The sequence below is a fragment of the Mycteria americana genome, chromosome 5 (genome assembly GCF_035582795.1).
Source record: "Mycteria americana isolate JAX WOST 10 ecotype Jacksonville Zoo and Gardens chromosome 5, USCA_MyAme_1.0, whole genome shotgun sequence".
In the NCBI taxonomy this organism is placed as follows: Eukaryota; Metazoa; Chordata; class Aves; order Ciconiiformes; family Ciconiidae; genus Mycteria; species Mycteria americana.
In genome coordinates this window covers 36,786,859-36,805,917 of record NC_134369.1, presented here as the reverse complement: position 1 = coordinate 36,805,917, position 19,059 = coordinate 36,786,859, and the positions used below count along the sequence as shown (strand labels likewise).

Sequence of the window (19,059 nt, the reverse complement as noted above, 5' to 3'; positions counted from 1 at the left end):
TTTTTGCTATGCTAAATTCTGTGAAATTCTTTTGAGATCCTTTTTAGACTTCCCTTTGTTTTACTTCCCGGAGGGCAGGTAACATATCAGGGCCAGCTCACTGTTTAACTAATGTCTGATAGGTAGGAAGAGAGGGAGAAAAAACCAGGGAAGGTAGAGTGCGTCACGCTGGAGGAGGAGGATAGCAAAGAAAAATGAGCTTTCTTAAACAAATTGCCTGCAGAGGCACGGGCTGCCAGGGCTCAGGCGCTTCTCGTCGGGGGCTCGGCTCTCTTCCCTGCTGGCCACGATGGAGGAAGCAGCTGGAGTCCTGAAGGAGGGCTTCCTCGTCAAACGGGTAAGAGCTCCGGTTCCCCTTCGTGCGGTTCTGCTCAAACGTGGCAGCGGCCCCTGAGCAGGGACCGGACGGCAAGGCAGCCCGTTGGGCGCTGGGTTTGAGGGGCTCCTGCCTGCTCCTGGGAAAGGAGCTCCTCCAGGTCTGTGCAGATGCCTGCCGGGGGAGCTGCATGAACTGCAGGTGTTCACTACCCTCCCTCGACTTTCTCCGTATTGGTATTTATTTACTCAAAGGAAAGTGAATTAGCTATCAGGATTACTCAGTTAGGTATCAGAAAGCCAGTATGTCTGCACATAGGGCACACCTCTGCAAAGAGCACATAAAAAACTACCCGGCAAATGGCTACGCGGCAGCAGTGGAAGCGGCCATGGGAGGAAGGAGAGAGGGAAGATGTTTTGACAGTCTCTTAAGATAGTTTGTGCCTTCTTTAGTGACCCAGCTGAGCAGCGTTTCCCGTGTCATATGAGAGGATGGAGAACCCACTACCCTTTTTGAAGGGGATCAGAGCAATGGAAACGTAGAAATGTGTTTGAAATAACTTCTTTGTTCCACACCCCTCAAGCTGCACTGTAAGAAAATTTTAGCCAAAATGTGGAGAAAAGAGCTGAAAGATGGTGTCACAGATTTCATCCTTTCCAACACTTCTCCCTATAGGACCAAGTCAGTCATAGCTGGGACACAAGAGGGCAACTTAGGAAGGGGCATAAGCTGCTTTTAGTACCAAGACCCTGTCTCAATGACTAATACGGTCCTTGATTGCTCACAAAAAATGTGATTCAAAGGTTTGTTCAAAGCTTTGCCACGTCTTGGGAAATGCTTTTCTACAGTACGTGGCAGTGCTTCTGGTGCTAACATGAAGGTAATTCTGGTTAGGAGCTCTCCTGGCGGGGCTCCTGGCCAGCCAGCCAGCTAGCCGCCAGCCATGTGAAGCCATGCTCTACACGGAGAAGGGCTGCACGCCCCGAGCTGTTCCTCATCCTCCCTTCTCCAGCGAGGGCAGAGCAGTCCCGGCTCCTGCTGTCCTCTCTGGGCTACGGTTGTCTTTTGTGGCTCTTAAGTGACTACTGAATTCAAGATGGGAAGTCAAGGTGCCAAGTGTGTGAGAGGAACAGGTTATCGGCAGCACCCTGAGCTGTAACTGCCAGCAGTCTGTACAACACCACCAAGATACACAGTTTGATAGGAAGGAGACCACAAAGAAGATGCCTAAAGGAAACTGAGGGAGAAGGGACAAGGGATCCAGAGGAAAAAATGAGGGAGGGGTGGGATCAGGTAAAGAAAACAGCTTTCTCAAGAAGAGAGCAGAAGCAAGGAGATGATGTAAATGCATTATGAATTACTGAATTATGTATTGTAAGGTATTATAAATATAAAGTAAATGTGTGGAAGTCAGGTAAAGATAAAGAAAAAAAGGTAAGGCAACCTCCCGAAAAAGAGGAAATCTCCAAGAAGGAAAGAAAAGAGCCATAGTGAAGAACATACTCTGAGGAAAAATGGCCAAGGGACTTTACAACAGGTGAAAAAAACACTGAAGAAGGCAAAGGGAAGGAGAGAACAAACCCAAGTTAGATAAATTGTATTTAGTATAGACTAGAAGACATTAGATCTAAAGTGCCCTGGATTTTAGAGACTGATTACCCTACCTTTTCTTGGAAATTGCTGGTTTTCCCCTTTACTCATAGAGAATTAATGAGCTTTGATTCCTGCCACAACTGGACCTTGCATGTTCCTTTCTTCCAGCTATGCCCACCCTCCCCCAGGTGTCAGAGCTTCCTCGACACAGTGCTTCGCTGCTGGCTGTAATGCTCCATCGCCTGTAGAAATGCAAGTCAGCTCCTCGCACCTCGAAGCTGGACCTGACACTGTCAGACAGGACTGAGCCTGTCAGTGCCAGCCCTCGCTGGGTTTGCTCTCCTGTACAGCCAGACTAAAGAGAGCCGGGGGCTGTTTACAGAGGGGGAAAGAAGAGGTTTTGTCTGTATTCTGGTATAACCCAGGAGGCATTCGACAGCAGCCTTCATTCAGTCTTTTGCCATTAAAAAGCATATTTCCTTTACAGGAAACAGTAGCACAGGGAATGTTTTAGCCCAGGAGGTTGGAGGCAGGTAGGATAGAAATAAACCACTCACTAGCAGTAAGAGGGGATGTAAGGAAAAGCCAATTCACTCAGCAAAGCGCTCTCAAAACCACTTGGCACCTACAGCCACATCAAAATGACAAAGAACAGAACACATCAAACACTACCCAGGCTCACGGGAGAGGAGGAGTTTGTCTCCAAGAGCCCTCACACATTTCGGATTTAGCGCTGTTCCTGCCTGGTGCTGTCAGTGAGCAGGTGTGCACCTAAATGACAGCTCTGAGATAATTCATGTCAGCTTTTGCAAGAAACAATTTTTGCCAGCAAAGATGTCCTTGCTGGAGAAAGAGCAAAGCACCTTTCTATTGCTCTGTGGTTTTATAGTGATGGAGCTGTGCTATTTTGTTACTAAAAATGCGTGTTTCAGGGAGAACAGGACTCATGATGACTTCTTGTGTTTCTTTTCATACAGTTTCCTATTAGTTTATGGTATTTTCACAAAAAAAAAAAAAAAAACCAAAAAACAGTCATTTCTCAATGCTCGTGTTAAAATTAGCTATGTGGATTTCTTCCCCTCTAGGGACATATTGTTCGTAACTGGAAAGTGAGATGGTTCGTTCTGCTTCAGGACAAGCTGCTGTATTACAAAATTGAAGGAGGCAAGAAGGACCCTTCTCCAAAGGGCAGGATCCTTCTGGATGGCTGCACTATTACTTGTCCATGCCTGGAATATGAGAACAGACCGGTACGACTGCAAAAATGTATCCCTTCTCAATGATGTTCACTTTCCTACTTCTCCCTAGTCTTTTCCTCTCCTCCTGACTTCTTTGATTGCTGCAACCATATCACTGGGGTATGTGTTTCCAGAATTAGGCCCAACCAAAAGCAAGCTGCCATTAGCAGTGTAACCAGGACGAGCAATGAACTCCCTCATTGTGTCTTTGCTGTTCCCTGTGCCCAAATCTGAGTCACAGCCATTAACAAAAAAAAAACCCACAAACCCACCCCCCCACACACACTGGGAAGAATAAATGCAAATGCATCAGCCCAACAGTGTGTGGAGGGAGAACATGAACAGCTCAATAAAATCTGAGGAGGATGGGAAAAAAAGGAAATTTATCACCTCTGATACTTCTGTAAAACCCTGGCTGTGTCCACAGGGCGCTGCTGGGCAGCCAGGTCAAACTCCCTTTTGCTTCGCCAGTGGGACTTCACTGCTGTGGAAAGTTTCCAGCAAGAGGGCTCTGGAAGGGAAAGTGCCTCCCGCGCTTCTCCGCTCACCCGCGGGTAGTGGCAATGCAGGCTTCCTCTGAGTGGGGCCAGAAGGGAAATGACTCTGGAAGTTGCTATTTCAGTACTTCTCATGGCAGAAAGAGCCTAGTGAGAGTCTGTAGTTGTTGAGAGACTAGAGATCTGGATGTGAAAAGCTCCACAGTCAGCAGCACACTCCTATGTAATCCAGTATCTGGGTGGTCTGCTCTCTTTTGAGTACAACAAGCTCCATGCATGCAAACCATGCTTGGAACTGAAAACCCAGGGATTGGGGGGGTGGGAGGGAGAGAAAAAAAAACCCAGAGTTGTGCCCACCATCCTTCTGGCCAAGAATTGCTCTGTACTGCTCAGGTGGGATGCCATATCAGACTTATTTGTGTCACTTGGGCCAGTGCCAAAAGAAGCAAAATGCAAGTAGAGGACAATAGCTAAATTATGTTATTGCTTTGCGCTTCTTTCTCCACAGCTACTCATCAAACTAAAGACAAAAACCAACACAGACTATTTCCTTGAATGTTGCTCCAGGGAGGAGCGAGACTCTTGGGCTTTGGACATCACTGGAGCTATTCATGCTGGTCACCCAGTACAGGTACAAGAGCTTCACAGAATGAAGAACTCTTTCAAACTGCTAGAGAATATCAGCCTCCAGTAAGTGTATACGGTTTCTTGTTCTGCTGTTGCTGTAGTCTGCAAATTGCCTGAGCTGATGGATGGGGAAGCTCCTCTCTGCACAGATCCGCTCCCGTGTGGCCGGGAGCCTCTAAACTGGCTGCTCTGGCCTAGGTTTGCACACACTTTTGCCAGGGCACAGGAATGCACTTTTTCCTGACCATCATTTTTTTGGGGGGGTATGTGGATTCTGCACAGGCCTCTCACTGCTGGCTTGAAGACCTTCCTAGTCAGCTGCAGAGGTTCTCATTGGGGAAGATATATTACCTTGGAAGATGCAATGTCAGGGAAAGACTGAGTGATGACATTGTTCATGCCATGTTGATGAGCTTTCAAAGATGATAGTTGGAATCCAGACTAGGATTTTTAGGGTGTATCATGTTAAACAAGAGGAAACAGAGAACTGATTAAGAAACAGAAAAATTACATGAATTTGATCTGTGTTGAGAAGGTAAATGGAGGCTGACTATAGCTCAGTTTGAAGTGCTTTAAATTGAAAGATACTTTGTGAGGCATCTTGTTTAGTGCTGCTATTGGGACAATAAAGATTTCCTATGCCACACTTAAGATAAAACTCATGGGGGAGTATCTAGACTGTTTGCCGTCTTTATGTTGGTAATCATGAGGGCATCCCAGGCACTGACAGAAGTACGTGACAGTTTCTGCCTGTCTTTCTATTCTAGTAACATTGTCCTGTGTTCTCTTCTACAGCCACATAGTGGAGAGAATGTGTGACAGCAGTACTGGAATGAAGCTGACCCGCAACTTGGAGCAAGGCAACAGATACAAAGAGACCTTCACAGGTACACCTGCTGCAGGCAAAGAGCTTCCTCACACCTGACATGCCACATTGCAGTGGCAAGGGAGCTACGGTACTGCCTTCCTGGTGGGATCAGTTGTGGCCCAGTGGAAAGTACTGGTGCAGCCAAGTTCTCCGACACCTTTCTCTCTTGCTGTTTGGATATATGGAAGCACACGTAGGACCCCACACTTTTGGTCAACCTTGCACTTCATTGACAGTCTTTGTGATGGTGCCAAAATGTTTCAGCAAATGAAGGCCTGTGTGGCAAGACACCATCTGTCTTGCCTTGGACGAGCACGTTGCCTTGGTATGAGAGCTGCCTTTCTCCCTGCAGGTTCTGCCCTGGTGGACTGGCTCATCTCCAATAGCTTTGCAGTGTCACGGTTCGAGGCCGTCACCTTGGCATCCATGCTGATGGAGGAGAACTTCATCAAGCCCGTGGGAGCCCGTAGCACTGAGGCCACGCGCTACAGCGACCTCTCTGAGCAGTTCCTCGACGACTCCACTGCACTGTACATGTTTGTAAGTGATGTGGCTGCCTCCTCTGATTTGGGGCAGTGGTAAAGGGGGCATGCACAGCATGCAACCAAAGGCAAAATACGCAAGCTGTGAAAGCAGACAGAGAAGGAGCAGCTCTGGGCTTTTAGTAGTGCTAACACCTGCACTTTTGCTGGAGACAAATAGCTACATGGATATGGAGGGATCTACAAATTACATAATTAGGCATTAAAAGGGGTGTGTCCCTCGGGTGCAGTGCTGTGTCTGCATTTAACAGAGGCTGTGCTGTAGTTCTGCTAAAGCTCAAGGCCACAGTGCATGTGTAGGCTTTACAGCTGTAATTTGTTGCTTGTAAACCTCAGACCTGCTGAGCTGAGCAGCAGGGGTACGGAGGAGAATTTACTCAGGGGAAAATCAGCTAAAAAGAGCTCAAGGAAAATAAAATGCAGAACTTTGTACTTAAGAGTGTGTTTCAATTAAAAAGTGAAACCATCTTTTCCCTATTTGCAGGCTGAAAGCAGTAAGAAAAGTATCAGTTCCAGGGAAGAGCTACAATTTAACATCTCTGAATTAAGCGGCACAATTGTGAAGCAAGGATTCTTAGTGAAACAGGTAAATAAAATCTGAACCTTCACTGGGAAACAAGAAAAATGACAGCTCTTAGGACTTCCTAGAGAATAAATGTGATTTATACAAGTGTGGCTGGAGAGTTGTGACCAGCAGAGCTAACCTGCCTGTCAGTACAGAGATCATGTGGTGAAGAGTATCTAGTTACAAAGAAGTGAGCTATGGAACTTGCTTCTCAGTCAGGATTAATTGGATATTCTGTATATATTGAGTGTATACTGGAAGGTATAAAATAGTATCAAAAGCAAAAGTCCCACACAAACTCCAAATCCCACCAGAGGTGTTACTTCCAAGCAGATCCACTGTTCCTCTGGTCTAACCTGTCCCACCCGGGTTGTTTGAGCATCTATAATGTTCTGCTGGCCACAGACAAATTTCAAAGCTGAGTAGATTGACATTTGCATGAAGTGGACATTAACCGTGGACAGTCACTCATGTACACGTGGACACTCTAGTGGTGGTGAGACCTGTTTTCTTTGGGCATAATTACCTGTTAGTAGTAATTATTTACCAGATCCCACCCTTAGTCTGCAAGATTTAGTTTCCGACCCTTGCTATGAACAAGATGAGGATCAATCACACTGTTTCAAAGTACAACACAGCCACCTGCAGAAGGAACCCTACCTGCACTGCATGGCCACGTTTCCACTCTGCAGCTTTGTACCCTGAGCTCCGATTTTTGTGTTGTGCAAACTGGATCATCAGATGCTCCCCAACCCTCCCTCCTCCAGCTGCCAGGGTGCAGCAAGGGCTAGCGGTGGGCTGGGTGCCAGGAGCTGCTGGGGGATCCCCACAGGCCGGCAGGGAAGCCCCCCATCACCACAGGACATCAGAGCTGCCCAGGAGTCTCTCCCCATGGTCAGCAGCAGTGAGGGGCATCCCGCAGTGGCCCCAGCCCTAGGCTGGCCCTGATCCCCACCACCAAACCTCCAGGAGCCGGGGGATGCCCTCAGGGCCTGGCACAGGCTTGCAGTGCTGCCCTGCACTGTCAGCAGCTGAAAGGGCTGGGGGGGGCAAGAGTGAAGAGCTGCAAAAGGACCTGACGTAATACCCTCAGAGCATGCACAGCATGGGTTTTTAATCCAAGACCCATATTTAATCTGAAATTAAGAGCAGGAATCAGGTATATAATCACTTGGTCCTGTCACTCTGCTTTCCTGGTTCTCAGCACAGGAAGGGAGAGAGGAAGGAATTATCAAAGTATGAAGAAGAATGTTAAGCAGAAAATCCTAGGAGTTACTAAGATGTCAGAAAAGATTTTTCTCTGTTGGCTTCACAACCTTGTTTTTCAGTATCTAATTAGGTCTCCCCTACAGCCTGCAGGAAAATGGCCATTGCAGGAGGTATTTACTGGTGGTAACTTTAATTCTTCTGTTTTACAGGGGCACAAGAGGAAAAACTGGAAGGTGAGGAGATTTGTTTTGAGAGCTGATCCTGCTTTTTTGCACTACTATGACCCCACTAAGGTATGTGGGTGGGGAGTTACTACCTGTAGAAATCCTCTTACAGACCTAAACATTATAATGAAAATACAACTATGCTGTAAATGTTTCTCTCACCCAAATCTCCTTCTGGGTTCCTCTACTCATTTCCTGGGGAATAAGACCGCTCTGACCTTACCCTGGGAGGTTGTCCTTGTAGGATTTTCTATCCCTGCATCTTCCCTCCTGTCTTTTCCCCAGTGAGATTCCTTTTCCTTAGCTGAGGGGCAGCAGTTTTCTTGGGATTGGTCTTTTGCTGTACCCACACAGTCTGGGATCGTGCTCCTGCAGGGATTCTTCCTGGCCTGTGATCTTTCTGGGCTGACATCCCACCACTTGAGGGTCATACTGCTACTGGGATTTTTTATGTTCTTATTCCAACATTGAATAGGATATCCTTGATGCCGAAGTATTTATAGGAATTTCTGCTACTAAGTTTTAAACTTGCTCAGGGAATAGTAGAATTTATCTTCATGGATATAATAATCCATGTGAACAACCCAGAAGGGCATGTGGATCCATCAGCCCCAGATGCATAGGGTGCCACAAAGCCCAACAGGTTGCTAAAAGAACATGTATGGAAATGCTTTATGTAACTTTCAAAGAAAACACAAACAACATAACAGTGAAAAGAGCTTATGGAGCTGGTTCTTTTTTTGTTGCCTGTTTTTTTGTGGGGTTTTTTTGCACTGCAACTCGCCCTTGTAATGCTATAAACTCAAACTGCAGAACCTGAAGATCAGACAAGAGAGCCAGCCCACTAGTGAAAACAGTCAAATTTATCCCAGACAGTCTCAGTGAAAAGCAGCAAGCTAAAAACTTGCAGAAATACATATATTTTTTTTTTAATCTGGGTTGTTATTGATAAGACTATACATAAGTTTGAAATGTGATTGTTAGCCTACCCTTGTGCTTTTAATTGCTCTCCATCATTCCCAGCTACCTCAGAGAAACATCTGAGACTGAAACAACATAGTAATGCATTTAATTACATGTCCTAATTGACTTCTCTTGTGACATGGATGTTTTATATCTGGAAGCATGCATTACATGTCCACCTTCATAAAAATAATTTATGTGCTCTGGGAAATTATTCTAATGATGGTATTTTCCAGATAAGCCTCATTTCATTTTTCTTTGCAGGAAGAAAACAGGCCAGTAGGTGGATTTTCTCTTCGTGGCTGTCTTGTCTCAGCTCTGGAGGACAACGGAGTCCCAGCAGGTAAGCATGAGCCTCTAAACTTTCATACATACATATTCATGCCATAGCAATACAGTCTTTGGGTGTGGATTTGTGTGTATGGCTGTCTGTATGCACAAGTAGGTTGGCCTTTCCTCTCCCCTTGCAAGCAAGGGAAGAGGCATATCATAAAAAATCCCCATACTGCTGGGTTGTCCATACCAGAGGGGATTTTTTTTTTACCGTTATTTCCACATATCTTGGGTGTTCCCCTTTTTATGGGCTTTTCTCAGTCAGATGACCTCTGAGACAGTCCTAAGACACTGATTAATATTCCAGAGTTAACAGACAAAGAGGAAACGCCTTCTTTTTAGATGTTAACTCCTCAAGATGCCTCAAGACCTTAACTGTTTAAAGTCTTGAGGCATCCCCTGATGCCATCCCTTTTCTGTGTGTCCTCTCTACTTATGCTATTACCTTTTCCTTTTTGATCTGCTAGAACCCAAATGTAGGGGAGACATAAGGAGAACAATACAAAAAACAGTTCTCCTAGTGAATACGCTTATCTTAGGCATTTGTCTAGAACCTCAGCCTCACAGATAAGTGTTTCTGCTGTTAAAGCAATTTATTTTATGACAGTAAGCACAATGTGTGGATCCCAAATAGGGAGCATCTTTCTAAAGACAAAAGACAGGGTCTGAAAAAGATACGGTCCAGGGTGGGGGGCCATAATGAACAAGAGAGCTGCTTGCTAAGAGGAACCCAAAGACAGGCAGGAGCAAATCTAATCTACTGCACAAACTGGTAGGGAGTTAATCCTTCTATTGTATAACTCAAGTAAGATTCTCCATCTAAACAGCAGCTTTTTTATATATGAAGCATAGTACACAGTAGTTCGTACAGTTTATGGGAGGGGTGTCTGTCCTATATTTTGCAGAAGGGAAATCAAAGACACAAGACTTTTAGATGTCTTCTCCATGACGAAACGGGAAAGTCTGATACCCTGATTCACTAAATTAAAATTCTTCCCTATGAAGCTTCATATCTGCCTCAAAGCATTTCTCTGTGCACCTTCCTGACCTGTCGTATTTGTTTCTCTGCAGGAGTGAAGGGCAACGTGCAAGGCAACCTCTTCAAAATCATCACCAAAAATGACATTCATTATTATATCCAGGCCAGCTCCAAGGCAGAGCGAGCACAGTGGATTGAGGCAATCAAACCGCTGACATGAATAAGGTGGACTCCATGCCAAATGACAAGTCACATTGGTGACCAAGTTTCCTTCTCTCATTGTCTGGGAGTGTTGTTTTTCCCTTAGATAGTCTATTTTTGCTATTTGTATCACCATATCACCTAGCAATTCCTGGCAGACCAGCATCCCAGGTGCCTAGGAGTCATGTAGATCCATAATAATTCCCCACCAAGAACTTACCATCTAACCAAGAGACAAAAGACAACAGGTGGATACAGAAAAACAGGGCTTTACAAGGAAACAATGAGATATAATATTCCAAGATGGAAGAAAAGAATTCTTTTTTACAAGTTTTCAGTCTATATCTGGCAGATCCAGGTTGTGCTTTATCCTAAAGCAGAAATGTCTTGCTCCTTTCCCCTTTATAAAGGGGCTCATAAACTTAATTAGTTAAGATTGACTGAATTGAAGTCATGAAAGGTCCTGGTGTCTGAGGCTGCCTTTCTTGGTATACCACAAGAGTCTGGTGCTAAGCCACAATCCAGCTGCCAGGATAATCACAATTGCGAAACAAACCAGGGGTCTGTCTGCCCATCCGTCCGCTCTACCATTTGGTTTCTCTGTTAGGCTGGAAAAGACCAAAGGATCCTCCTCTCCAGTATATAGATTATTCTTGTGCTGGTAATGACCTGTAGTGGTACAGGATCCTGAGTATCAAATCAGACCAGTGGCAGTTATTCCAGACAATCACTGGTGCTGAATATATTGGAAGAAATCACTCAGCCGTAAAAGCAAGACTTTTCCTCCTGATTATCACCATAAGTCCATTTATATGGAGCACCATTGGGACCGAGAACTCTAATAGCAGTTCTAACTATTGCTTTTTTCTATTTTAAGCCATTAAATTTTCCATTCTTTGTCTAGTAAACTTGACTTTGATATCATTAAATATATTAAAAAGTTCAGTGCATTCGAATCTCCAGGGCTCTTTAGACATGATTTTTCTCAGAGGACAGTTTGAGTATATGAAAATAATGGTTTCATACACTGCAAATTTAGATCTATATAGAAACTGATACATTCTCCACAACACCAGAGGGTAGAATGGAACGTATGAGATGATTAAAACACCCGACCAGCCTGCTGATACACTATTTTCATAAAATTCCTCATGTTATCTGAGTACCTGTATCTGACAGCCAGAGTCTCCAAAAGCTCTCTGAAGACAGCATGCTATATATCTTCCCTGAAGTAACAGAGGAATTTGATAGCCCTCTATCCACAGAACCACCTCTTTGCAGATTTTTTTTTCTCCAAGTTATATACTGAAAAAAAAGTCTCTTTGTCTAGAGACTTCCCCCTTCATCCTGTGTTATAACCAACCAATTAAACACAGCCAAAGTTAGCAGCTATGATATATGCTTATATATGTATTAGAATAGCTATGTATTTAGGACTTCTTTCAAAATCTACAGCAATGAATAACAGCACAACACTCACGTGCATTCAAATATTTAACAGAGCTGGTAAAGAAGTTTGCCAGCAAAGATGCAGTTTTAATTACATACAAGAATGAGCAATGCATTTCAGCTACAGATACCATTTCCTAGGGCTGGTCCAGAGAAGACTGTGAAATCCACAGCTGTTGAAACCTTTCAATTCACGAGAATGCTACCTGCAAGAGACAGGGATGGTGGTAAGGCATTTATTGCTCTGTACTGGGAAGCACAAATGGCTTTGTGCTGACTGAGCAGAGCTTCTAGGAAAATCAACTCCTTCCTGATAATTTAAGCCTTGCTGGGGCCCACCAGACTCCTTTATTCACTTATAAGGAAATCTTCTGCTTCTCTTTTCTCAGTCCCACCACCTGCATACTGCCCAGTTCCTGTCACAAGGGTAACAGCCACCCCACCACAGAGGACTGACCTCCACCAGCTGGCATGCCTGGGGGATTAGGGGACCATGAGGATGTGAGATACTGCATAGCATCATAAATCTTGCAGTTTGGGATGCCAAGAGAGTATCTCAGCAAAGGCCTTCTGATTTACCTGGACCAGCCATAGCTCTGCAATTGCTGAGTGTGTATGAGAAAAAAAGTGTATGTTTCAAACACATCAGCAAATGAAAAAGATACAGTTCCCACTCTCCAGAATCAGCCAGGGTAAAAAGATAAAACATTTCTCAGACAGAAGAAAGTACATTTGCCTCTGTCCTCTGGTGATATTGTGGTCTCCTTTTTTTCAAGCCACTTTGGTAAGCTTGATGTCCCCTGTGATCTGCAAAGCTTTCACCAAGTTCAGGGGCTGAATGCGGTGAGTGAAGTCACAGAGCTGCCGTCCATCAAGCAAGACTCGTATTTGCTGGTGTTCGCATAAGAGCTCCATCTGCAATGGAAGAGGACAGGCGATGGTGTTAGAGACAAGCGGCAGAGCTGATTTCACCAGCATGGACTTAGAACCCCATGTGATGGGGATAGTGAAGCACAAAGTCTACTGGTTCTTCTGAAATGCCCCTAATAAATAACCTACTCTCTGCTGAGATGATACTGTCAAGGTCCTTATAGTGAGTTCTCTCACTAAGACTAGAGAAAGGAATGGATCTCTCCCATCAGGGCTTGAACTGTTGCTCTCTGTGCCATACTAGACGAGTTAACAGTTAGCTATTTGTGGTCATATACATAGCCTTCAGCCTTTCTCCCCCACTTTTCCCCACCCTAATCATAGTACCCCAAAAAGTTACCTTAAATGTGTCGCCTGCCGTAAATGGGAAGTAGGGAATAGTCATCTCTTCTCTTCCCCATTTCCCAGCAATTCGTGCATTTCGGGTGATGGATTTGTCACTAAAGTTAACTGTAAATAACAGCCCAACATCTTTGTTTGCATCCACTGGATCACAGAGCAGAGTCACTGAAAAGCTGAAAAAACAATTAAATGACTGGGACTTTCAGAAATGTGAAAGGACGTGGTGAGCACATCAGAAGCCCAAAAAGACTAGAGAAAGCTATTGATTTATTGTCAGACTGAAACGCGGGACTCCTACAGGGACTGTGCACAGGCTTAAAAGCTGCAGAAAGGGATGAGAACAGGCCAGTCTTTGTTTCTCCTCCGGTTTCCAGTAGGATACTAGTGACTTCTGATGTTGTTTTCCCTCTCTTGTGACTGGAATCAAACACAATTGTGGATAAGCCAATTCCAATTTGTATCCTAAAAGAGGCTATGGAAAACTCTTCACCAGTGTTGATTGCACTGGAGTTGATCACTGTAGATGCAAAAAAGTGTAATGACAGCACAGTTGCTGTCATCCAGACTAAACACAGCAATGAACCTGCACCTCCAGTGCCAAAACCACTGGTTTGCAAATGGTGTTGATTCCAGCCCCCAGAAGACAACTGAGATGTGGGTTCAAAATTGCACCTCTTCCTGGAGGGGAAATGCCTCTTGTGTGTCCCCTCCAGTTTGCATTAGATAAGGGGAAGGAGTAGAAAATGCTGGCAGGGCAGTCAGAAGGTCCAAACAGTGAATTCTTTCTCACCCTTTTAATCTCAATCTAAGAGCAGGAAAATTAAATAGAGCTATAAATTATGAATCTATATGACTTTTCTTCCTCCCGAAGAGCACAGACCCTCAAGAAATCACTTCAATTTAGAAGACAGGTAGAAGCATGTAAGGCAGGGGTGGATGTAACACCAGCCCCTTCACCTACCTCTTGGGGTTGGAGTGTACCACCCCGATGACTGTGAGTTTCATGGCTGGTCTCAGGCCACCTTTAATTTCACCAACATACTGCTCCACCTGCAGGGAACAGTGAAAACCTGTTGCAGTAGGTCACACGGTGGGTTAACCAGCTTCAACAGCTGCTTTGGTCACCTCTTACAGCTTGATTTTATTTTTACACGTAGAGAAGAACTTAAAAATATTTCCAGCCTAAAGTACTTCTTATGCTTTTGGTATAAATTCTGTCAGTTCCAGTATCTGAATCGAGCGAGAGGGCTGCTGCAACCTAACGACTGGTAACCAGGTGGTGGCTGCCTGGCAGGCCTGCCGACTCCGGCAGGCAGTTTCTGACCAAAAGTACTGTCAGTAAAATGAGTGGCCGCTGTCAGTGCTCCGCCTGACCGACGTGTGTGACTACCGACCCTGACGGCATGCCTCAGGTGGCTCTGGGAACAGCCACTGCTGACTTAGGTGACTGACGCCACTCCCCAAGACTAGAGCAGGTACTCAAGTACCAAGCAGGTACTCGGCAAGCGTTGAGGCTGCGGTGACCCACACGTCTCACAGGTGACAGGACCCAGATAGCTGAAACACCTGGGATGAGTCAGTGACGCCTGCTATGGTCTAACAACACAATAAATCTGCTTGTAGTGCTCCATGCAGCAGATCAAAAGCTTTGTGGCAGCATGATGCAGAGCACAGACTCTGTGTGAACTTGCTCTGCCAGCTCAAATTTGTTAACAGATTTTGGTAGGCTAACTTGACACCAGCAGGCTTTATGCTGGGCCAGGTAGCCTCTGTCCTCCGCCACAAGAGCACAAAGCCAGCATGGACGCTGCGCTGCCACCGCATTTTGACAGAAATGCAACCGTGTCCTCACAGCTGATCCCAGTCACACCTGTCCCCATCACTTTTTCAAAGCCAGAAAATGGCTTCTCGGTGGACCTACTTTTGTCCCATTCACAAGAGACCTGTAGTTGCAAACTCCACCCAAAGATCAGAGAATTGCTCCAAGTAATTCTCTAACAGCTTCAATGGTCAGTGGAGAAACTGATACAGGCAATGGTTGACATGGAAAAATGAGAGAGCGAGCTTGGAAACAAGTGATAGGGACATTTTGAGAGTTCAGTTTCAGAAATGCCTTTAAAATGTAAATGCCAGAGTACTACACCGTAGCATGTAATCGCTCCCTATGCAGTCACTTAGAAAGAAGCTGCTATAAAACACTAAGCGTTATTAGCAATTTGTGTAACACTGATAATATTCCAAGGCAATACACAGCAGACCCTATTTTAGATAAAAACCGCTTTATCGTTCCAGTGTTCCAAGGCAAAAATTCAGACATTTTTTGCTAGAAGACCTGCACAATATATGCACGGTTTAGTATTTTGACTATGAGAAGCACTACATCAGCATGGAAACCCATGGACTTCTGTTCACAGCAAATGGGCTTCCATTCAAGTGTAAGTTGCTACAGGTATTTCATACGTATTTTTAAATTTTGGAAAATATAACCAATGTTAGATTTTTAAATTATTGAATTGCATCTTCTTAACGGCAACACCAATTCAAGATGAAAAATGTTTTGCCTATACTCCATTTCCTAATTTCAATATACTAGTTATATCTTCTGCTAAGATGATCTTAAACAATGTATTTTCCCACCTTGATATTTACAGCTCCACAGATATATTAACAAACCTCTAATTCCTAACAAGGCCAATATTGAAAGAAATTAATCACAAAATACCTTCAAAAATTACAGCACTATTGCTGATTGTTAGTAATTTACATTTACCCTTGCAGAAGTGGGCAGGTGACTCCAGCAGGTATGTTTTGAACTTTGTAGCAAAAGAAAAGCATCAACCACCTGAGATGTCTTACATGAGGGAGCAGTTCCTCAAGTAAGGAGTCTGACTGTAAGGAGGTACTTTAAACTGGATAAAGCAATTAGAGAGTGAGTAGTAAGCATAAAAGTGGGTAATAAGCATAAATGAAGTTCATTTACCCCCAGGCTTAATGAACTTCATCCTTATACAGGTTCTGTGTCCCACTAAAGCTTCTTCCTTGCCTACACAACAGACAAGATACAAAATAATACCCCAAATTGAAAGTGCACACTGAGAAATTGTTTGCGCAGAGCTGCATCATAGTAAGCACCATCATTAAAGGCACAGGGAATCAGAACTGAATAGACTGAATGATGACCACATGGCTTCAACACTTACAGCTCGTCCAGCATGGCTGAAATGAGTTCAGAGACATGACTACCCACGCGCCATTTCTCTGCCGACGTTGAGTTGACAGTACAGGTGAAAAGTACTCAGGATGCCGTAGCAGGTAACGGTACAAGCTCCTGCGGCACGTTACATGGTTTATTGGTGGGTCCCAGCACATGCACACGGACATAGCCCCCTTCCCATATTTTCTGTTCAGGAGCCCTGGGGACTCACTCAGTCACTTACTTTGGGATGCCTCTCCTCAGTCATCACCGCTCTGCCTCTTACACTTGCCTCCGCCGCAGCAGTCCCCGAAGGAGTTTTTGTTTTGTGTGCCAGGACAAAACCAAACAAAAAGTCCGGAATAAAGGGAGGATGCTGGGGTGGGCTTATCTCTGCCAAACACCGGCTGGACACCACCCAGCAGAGCAGCTGAGTCACGGCCCTTCGCGCCTCGTCCCACTGGGGGAAGCTGCCAAATACGACGCCCCGTGGTGCAGTTGAGCGGGCAGGGGGACTGCAAGGGTGAGCAGGCCCCCGCCGCCCCGCACAGGAGTGCCTGGCAGCCTACGTCTGCAGCTCGAGCTGTACCTACACCTACACATTTTCACAAAAGTCTTTAAAATTACGCGTGTGTGCATAGCATTTTGTATTTGTGTATGTAATACATATAAATAACACATCATTTATTTAGGTACCATTTCTGTCCTCTCTCAAAGGGGTAATTATATATGTAACATATCTCTATACAGACCTATATACATAGAGTGAGGTATACGTACAGGGTTATACACATATACAAGGGGTAAATACACACACACACACACACACACACGTAGATACCCCTAGATGTATACATCTCTCTCTCTATGTGTGTGTGCATAGGTGTATATAACATTCGCATATATAGCCTCCCCTCTGAGAGACGACGCACGGACTCCCACGCCAAGGCTTACTCGCCCACCCTTCGCCTCCTCACAGCCCCCGCAGCGAGAGGCGCCGCAGCGGAACGGTCCCCGTGCGTGCCAGGGGGCGGAGCTTCGGGCGGAAGCCAATAAGAACCCCGAGAGGCCCGAGCACGGGGCGGAGCTGGTGTGCGGTAAGAGGAGGCCCCGGTGGGCGGAGATGGGCACGGTTAGCGGGGAGGGCGGGGCTTGCGCTGCCCGCGTTCCTGAGGCGGCGTCAGGCGCCCCAAAGAAAAATGGCGGTTTATTTACATTCTGCCCCAGCTCGGCCAATGGGCGGACGTCCGCCCGCGTGCCCGCCCGGCGGCGCGGTCAGCTGAGGCGGTGCCCAAGATGGCGGCGGTGAGGGGTGGTGTTGCCGGGGCGGTGCAGTAGAGCCCAGCGTCGCCGGGGTGGCCGCGTCCTGCCCCGCCAGGTAATGCGGGCCGCCGAACCGGGCCGGACCTTGCGGAGGAGGGCGAGGCTGCGGGCAGGTGCGCGGCAGAGCGCGCGGCCCGGGGCAAGGGGCCGTGGCCGCCGCCGCCGCCCCCCCCAAAGACAGTCCTTCCTCTCCCCGCCGCGACGGGCGGCCCGGGAGCTCGTGCGGCGGTGGGGAGCGGCGGGAGCATCCCGCGGGCCGCTGGGCTGGGCTCCCTCGGGCGGCGCACCCGCGGCGGGGCGGTCATGGCCGAGCGGCAGCCGCGTTGTCAGCCCGCGATGCTTGTTGGCGCCTTATCCCCCTGCCCCTGTGGGAGGAAGCCCCCTGAAGCCTGGCCTTGGCTCTCCGCCTGTCCCTGCCCAGGTCGCGCTGTCCGTGCGAAGAAGAAATCGGGGGTGGTGCCCCAGCGCGCCCTTACAGCGTCCGCCTTTGCGTGTGTCACTCTGCCCAGGTCACCTGCTCGCCCTGGGAAGATGCATTCTTTTGGAAATGAAGAAGCGGTCTCTCTGGAGCGGCTCTTTGGGTTTTTCTGCGAGTGCGTACGGCATGGAGACTGGGAGCTTGTACAGGCCTGTGTGCCCCAGCTGAGCCAGTGGCACGGAGATGGCCCTGAGAAAGTGGAAGCAATTCTTAAGGCTCTGGTAGCTTGTCCCATGGGGGTAAGGTAAGTAAGGTACTGTTTTGGTTCAGTAGGCTTGAGTGTGAAATGAGGAGGGAGCCATGAGTCTAGTGGTGACTGTGGGAGACAAGCAGAATCTGGAAAGTAGCACTCTCTTCAGTGCTGAGGTGTCTTGGATGTGCCTAGATGTGCTATTATCTGAACGTTGATGTCTTATCAAGCACTTATCAAGCACTCCAAGCACTTAGCGGGCTGCCCAGCCCACTGGGATAATGAGCTGTGTTCATTTAAGCAGTTGACATGGTTATTGATACAAGCTTAAAACTATTTGGAAGCATTCCAGAACTGATTTTGTTAGATTTTACTGAAGGATAAGAAGGAGAAGGAACATCTCCTGAAATTACATTCCTTTGAGCTTTGGTTAATTTAGAAATGGAACCACCAAGATCAGCACTGTAGTTATTTAAAATCTTTTCTTGTTTGCAGCTCTTGAAAGACCTTCCAGTTTCTAAAAAATTAAACTCTAAGAAATTCAAATTATGCTATTGATTTCTTATTTCTCTCACACTGGATTTTGAAATGGCATTGGTTTTACTCAATCCTAGTTAGTTTTGATCTCTGCTTTTCAGGTAGGTGCATAAGAAGGGTGACTTTCCAGCATGTCAGAGAACTTTGGTATTCCCCCTCTCCAAGCAGATGATCATACTTCCTCACATTAAAATTTGTATAATATTTTGGTAAAGGTTCTAAGAAACAGTTTACACTGACAGCAGTTAAAGGAGTCTGAAGGAAGGTGTGCACATGGTTAGATGAATATTGCTAACAGCCATGTGAGACATAACCATTTTTCATCTTTTTATCTTTATAGTTGCTATCACATCTAAAGGCTTTAGTTAGCAGTGCTGAGATTTTTAAAGGCCAACAAACTATCTTGTGCTTTTTCCTTTTCCTAGTCCCTTTGACAATACTGAATATGTTCCCTAGCTTTGT

The 19,059-nt window shown here is 46.1% G+C and overlaps 3 protein-coding genes across 9 annotated transcripts in view; 2 read left to right on the top strand and 1 right to left on the bottom strand.

Moving 5' to 3' along the window:
- Positions 1-53: 53 nt before the first annotated feature.
- Positions 54-11,497, top strand: PLEK2 (pleckstrin 2). Its single transcript, XM_075502974.1, has 9 exons — positions 54-337; positions 2,995-3,159; positions 4,153-4,334; positions 5,067-5,158; positions 5,492-5,679; positions 6,166-6,267; positions 7,665-7,748; positions 8,907-8,985; positions 10,047-11,497. The coding sequence occupies exons 1-9, from the start codon at positions 290-292 to the stop codon at positions 10,172-10,174; spliced, it is 1,068 nt and encodes a 355-aa protein (XP_075359089.1). The 5' UTR covers positions 54-289; the 3' UTR covers positions 10,175-11,497.
- Positions 11,498-11,659: 162 nt separating this feature from the next.
- On the bottom strand, positions 11,660-16,489 carry LOC142410430 (galectin-related protein A-like). 2 transcript variants are annotated; one of them, XM_075502975.1, is made up of 5 exons: positions 16,314-16,487; positions 13,838-13,926; positions 12,875-13,049; positions 12,335-12,519; positions 11,660-11,810 (listed from the first exon to the last, which is right to left on the bottom strand). In XM_075502975.1, the coding sequence occupies exons 1-4, from the start codon at positions 16,335-16,337 to the stop codon at positions 12,376-12,378; spliced, it is 432 nt and encodes a 143-aa protein (XP_075359090.1). In that variant the 5' UTR covers positions 16,338-16,487; the 3' UTR covers positions 11,660-11,810; positions 12,335-12,375. The 2 variants fall into 2 exon arrangements, with proteins under 2 accessions (XP_075359090.1, XP_075359091.1); XM_075502976.1 differs by lacking the exon at positions 11,660-11,810 and having other exon boundaries at positions 12,012-12,519; positions 16,314-16,489.
- An 853-nt stretch (positions 16,490-17,342) lies between these two features.
- Positions 17,343-19,059, top strand: part of ZFYVE26 (zinc finger FYVE-type containing 26) — a 52,831-nt gene continuing 51,114 nt past the window's right edge. For 3 of the 6 annotated variants that reach the window (XM_075502968.1, XM_075502967.1, XM_075502964.1), the window contains exons 1-2: positions 17,343-17,447; positions 17,902-18,114. In XM_075502968.1, the coding sequence (XP_075359083.1) occupies positions 17,924-18,114 (191 nt within the window). In that variant the 5' untranslated portion in view covers positions 17,343-17,447; positions 17,902-17,923. Of the gene's footprint in view, positions 17,506-17,813; positions 18,115-19,059 lie in introns of those variants that run through there. The other 3 variants (XM_075502966.1, XM_075502965.1, XM_075502969.1) reach the window with 3 other exon arrangements.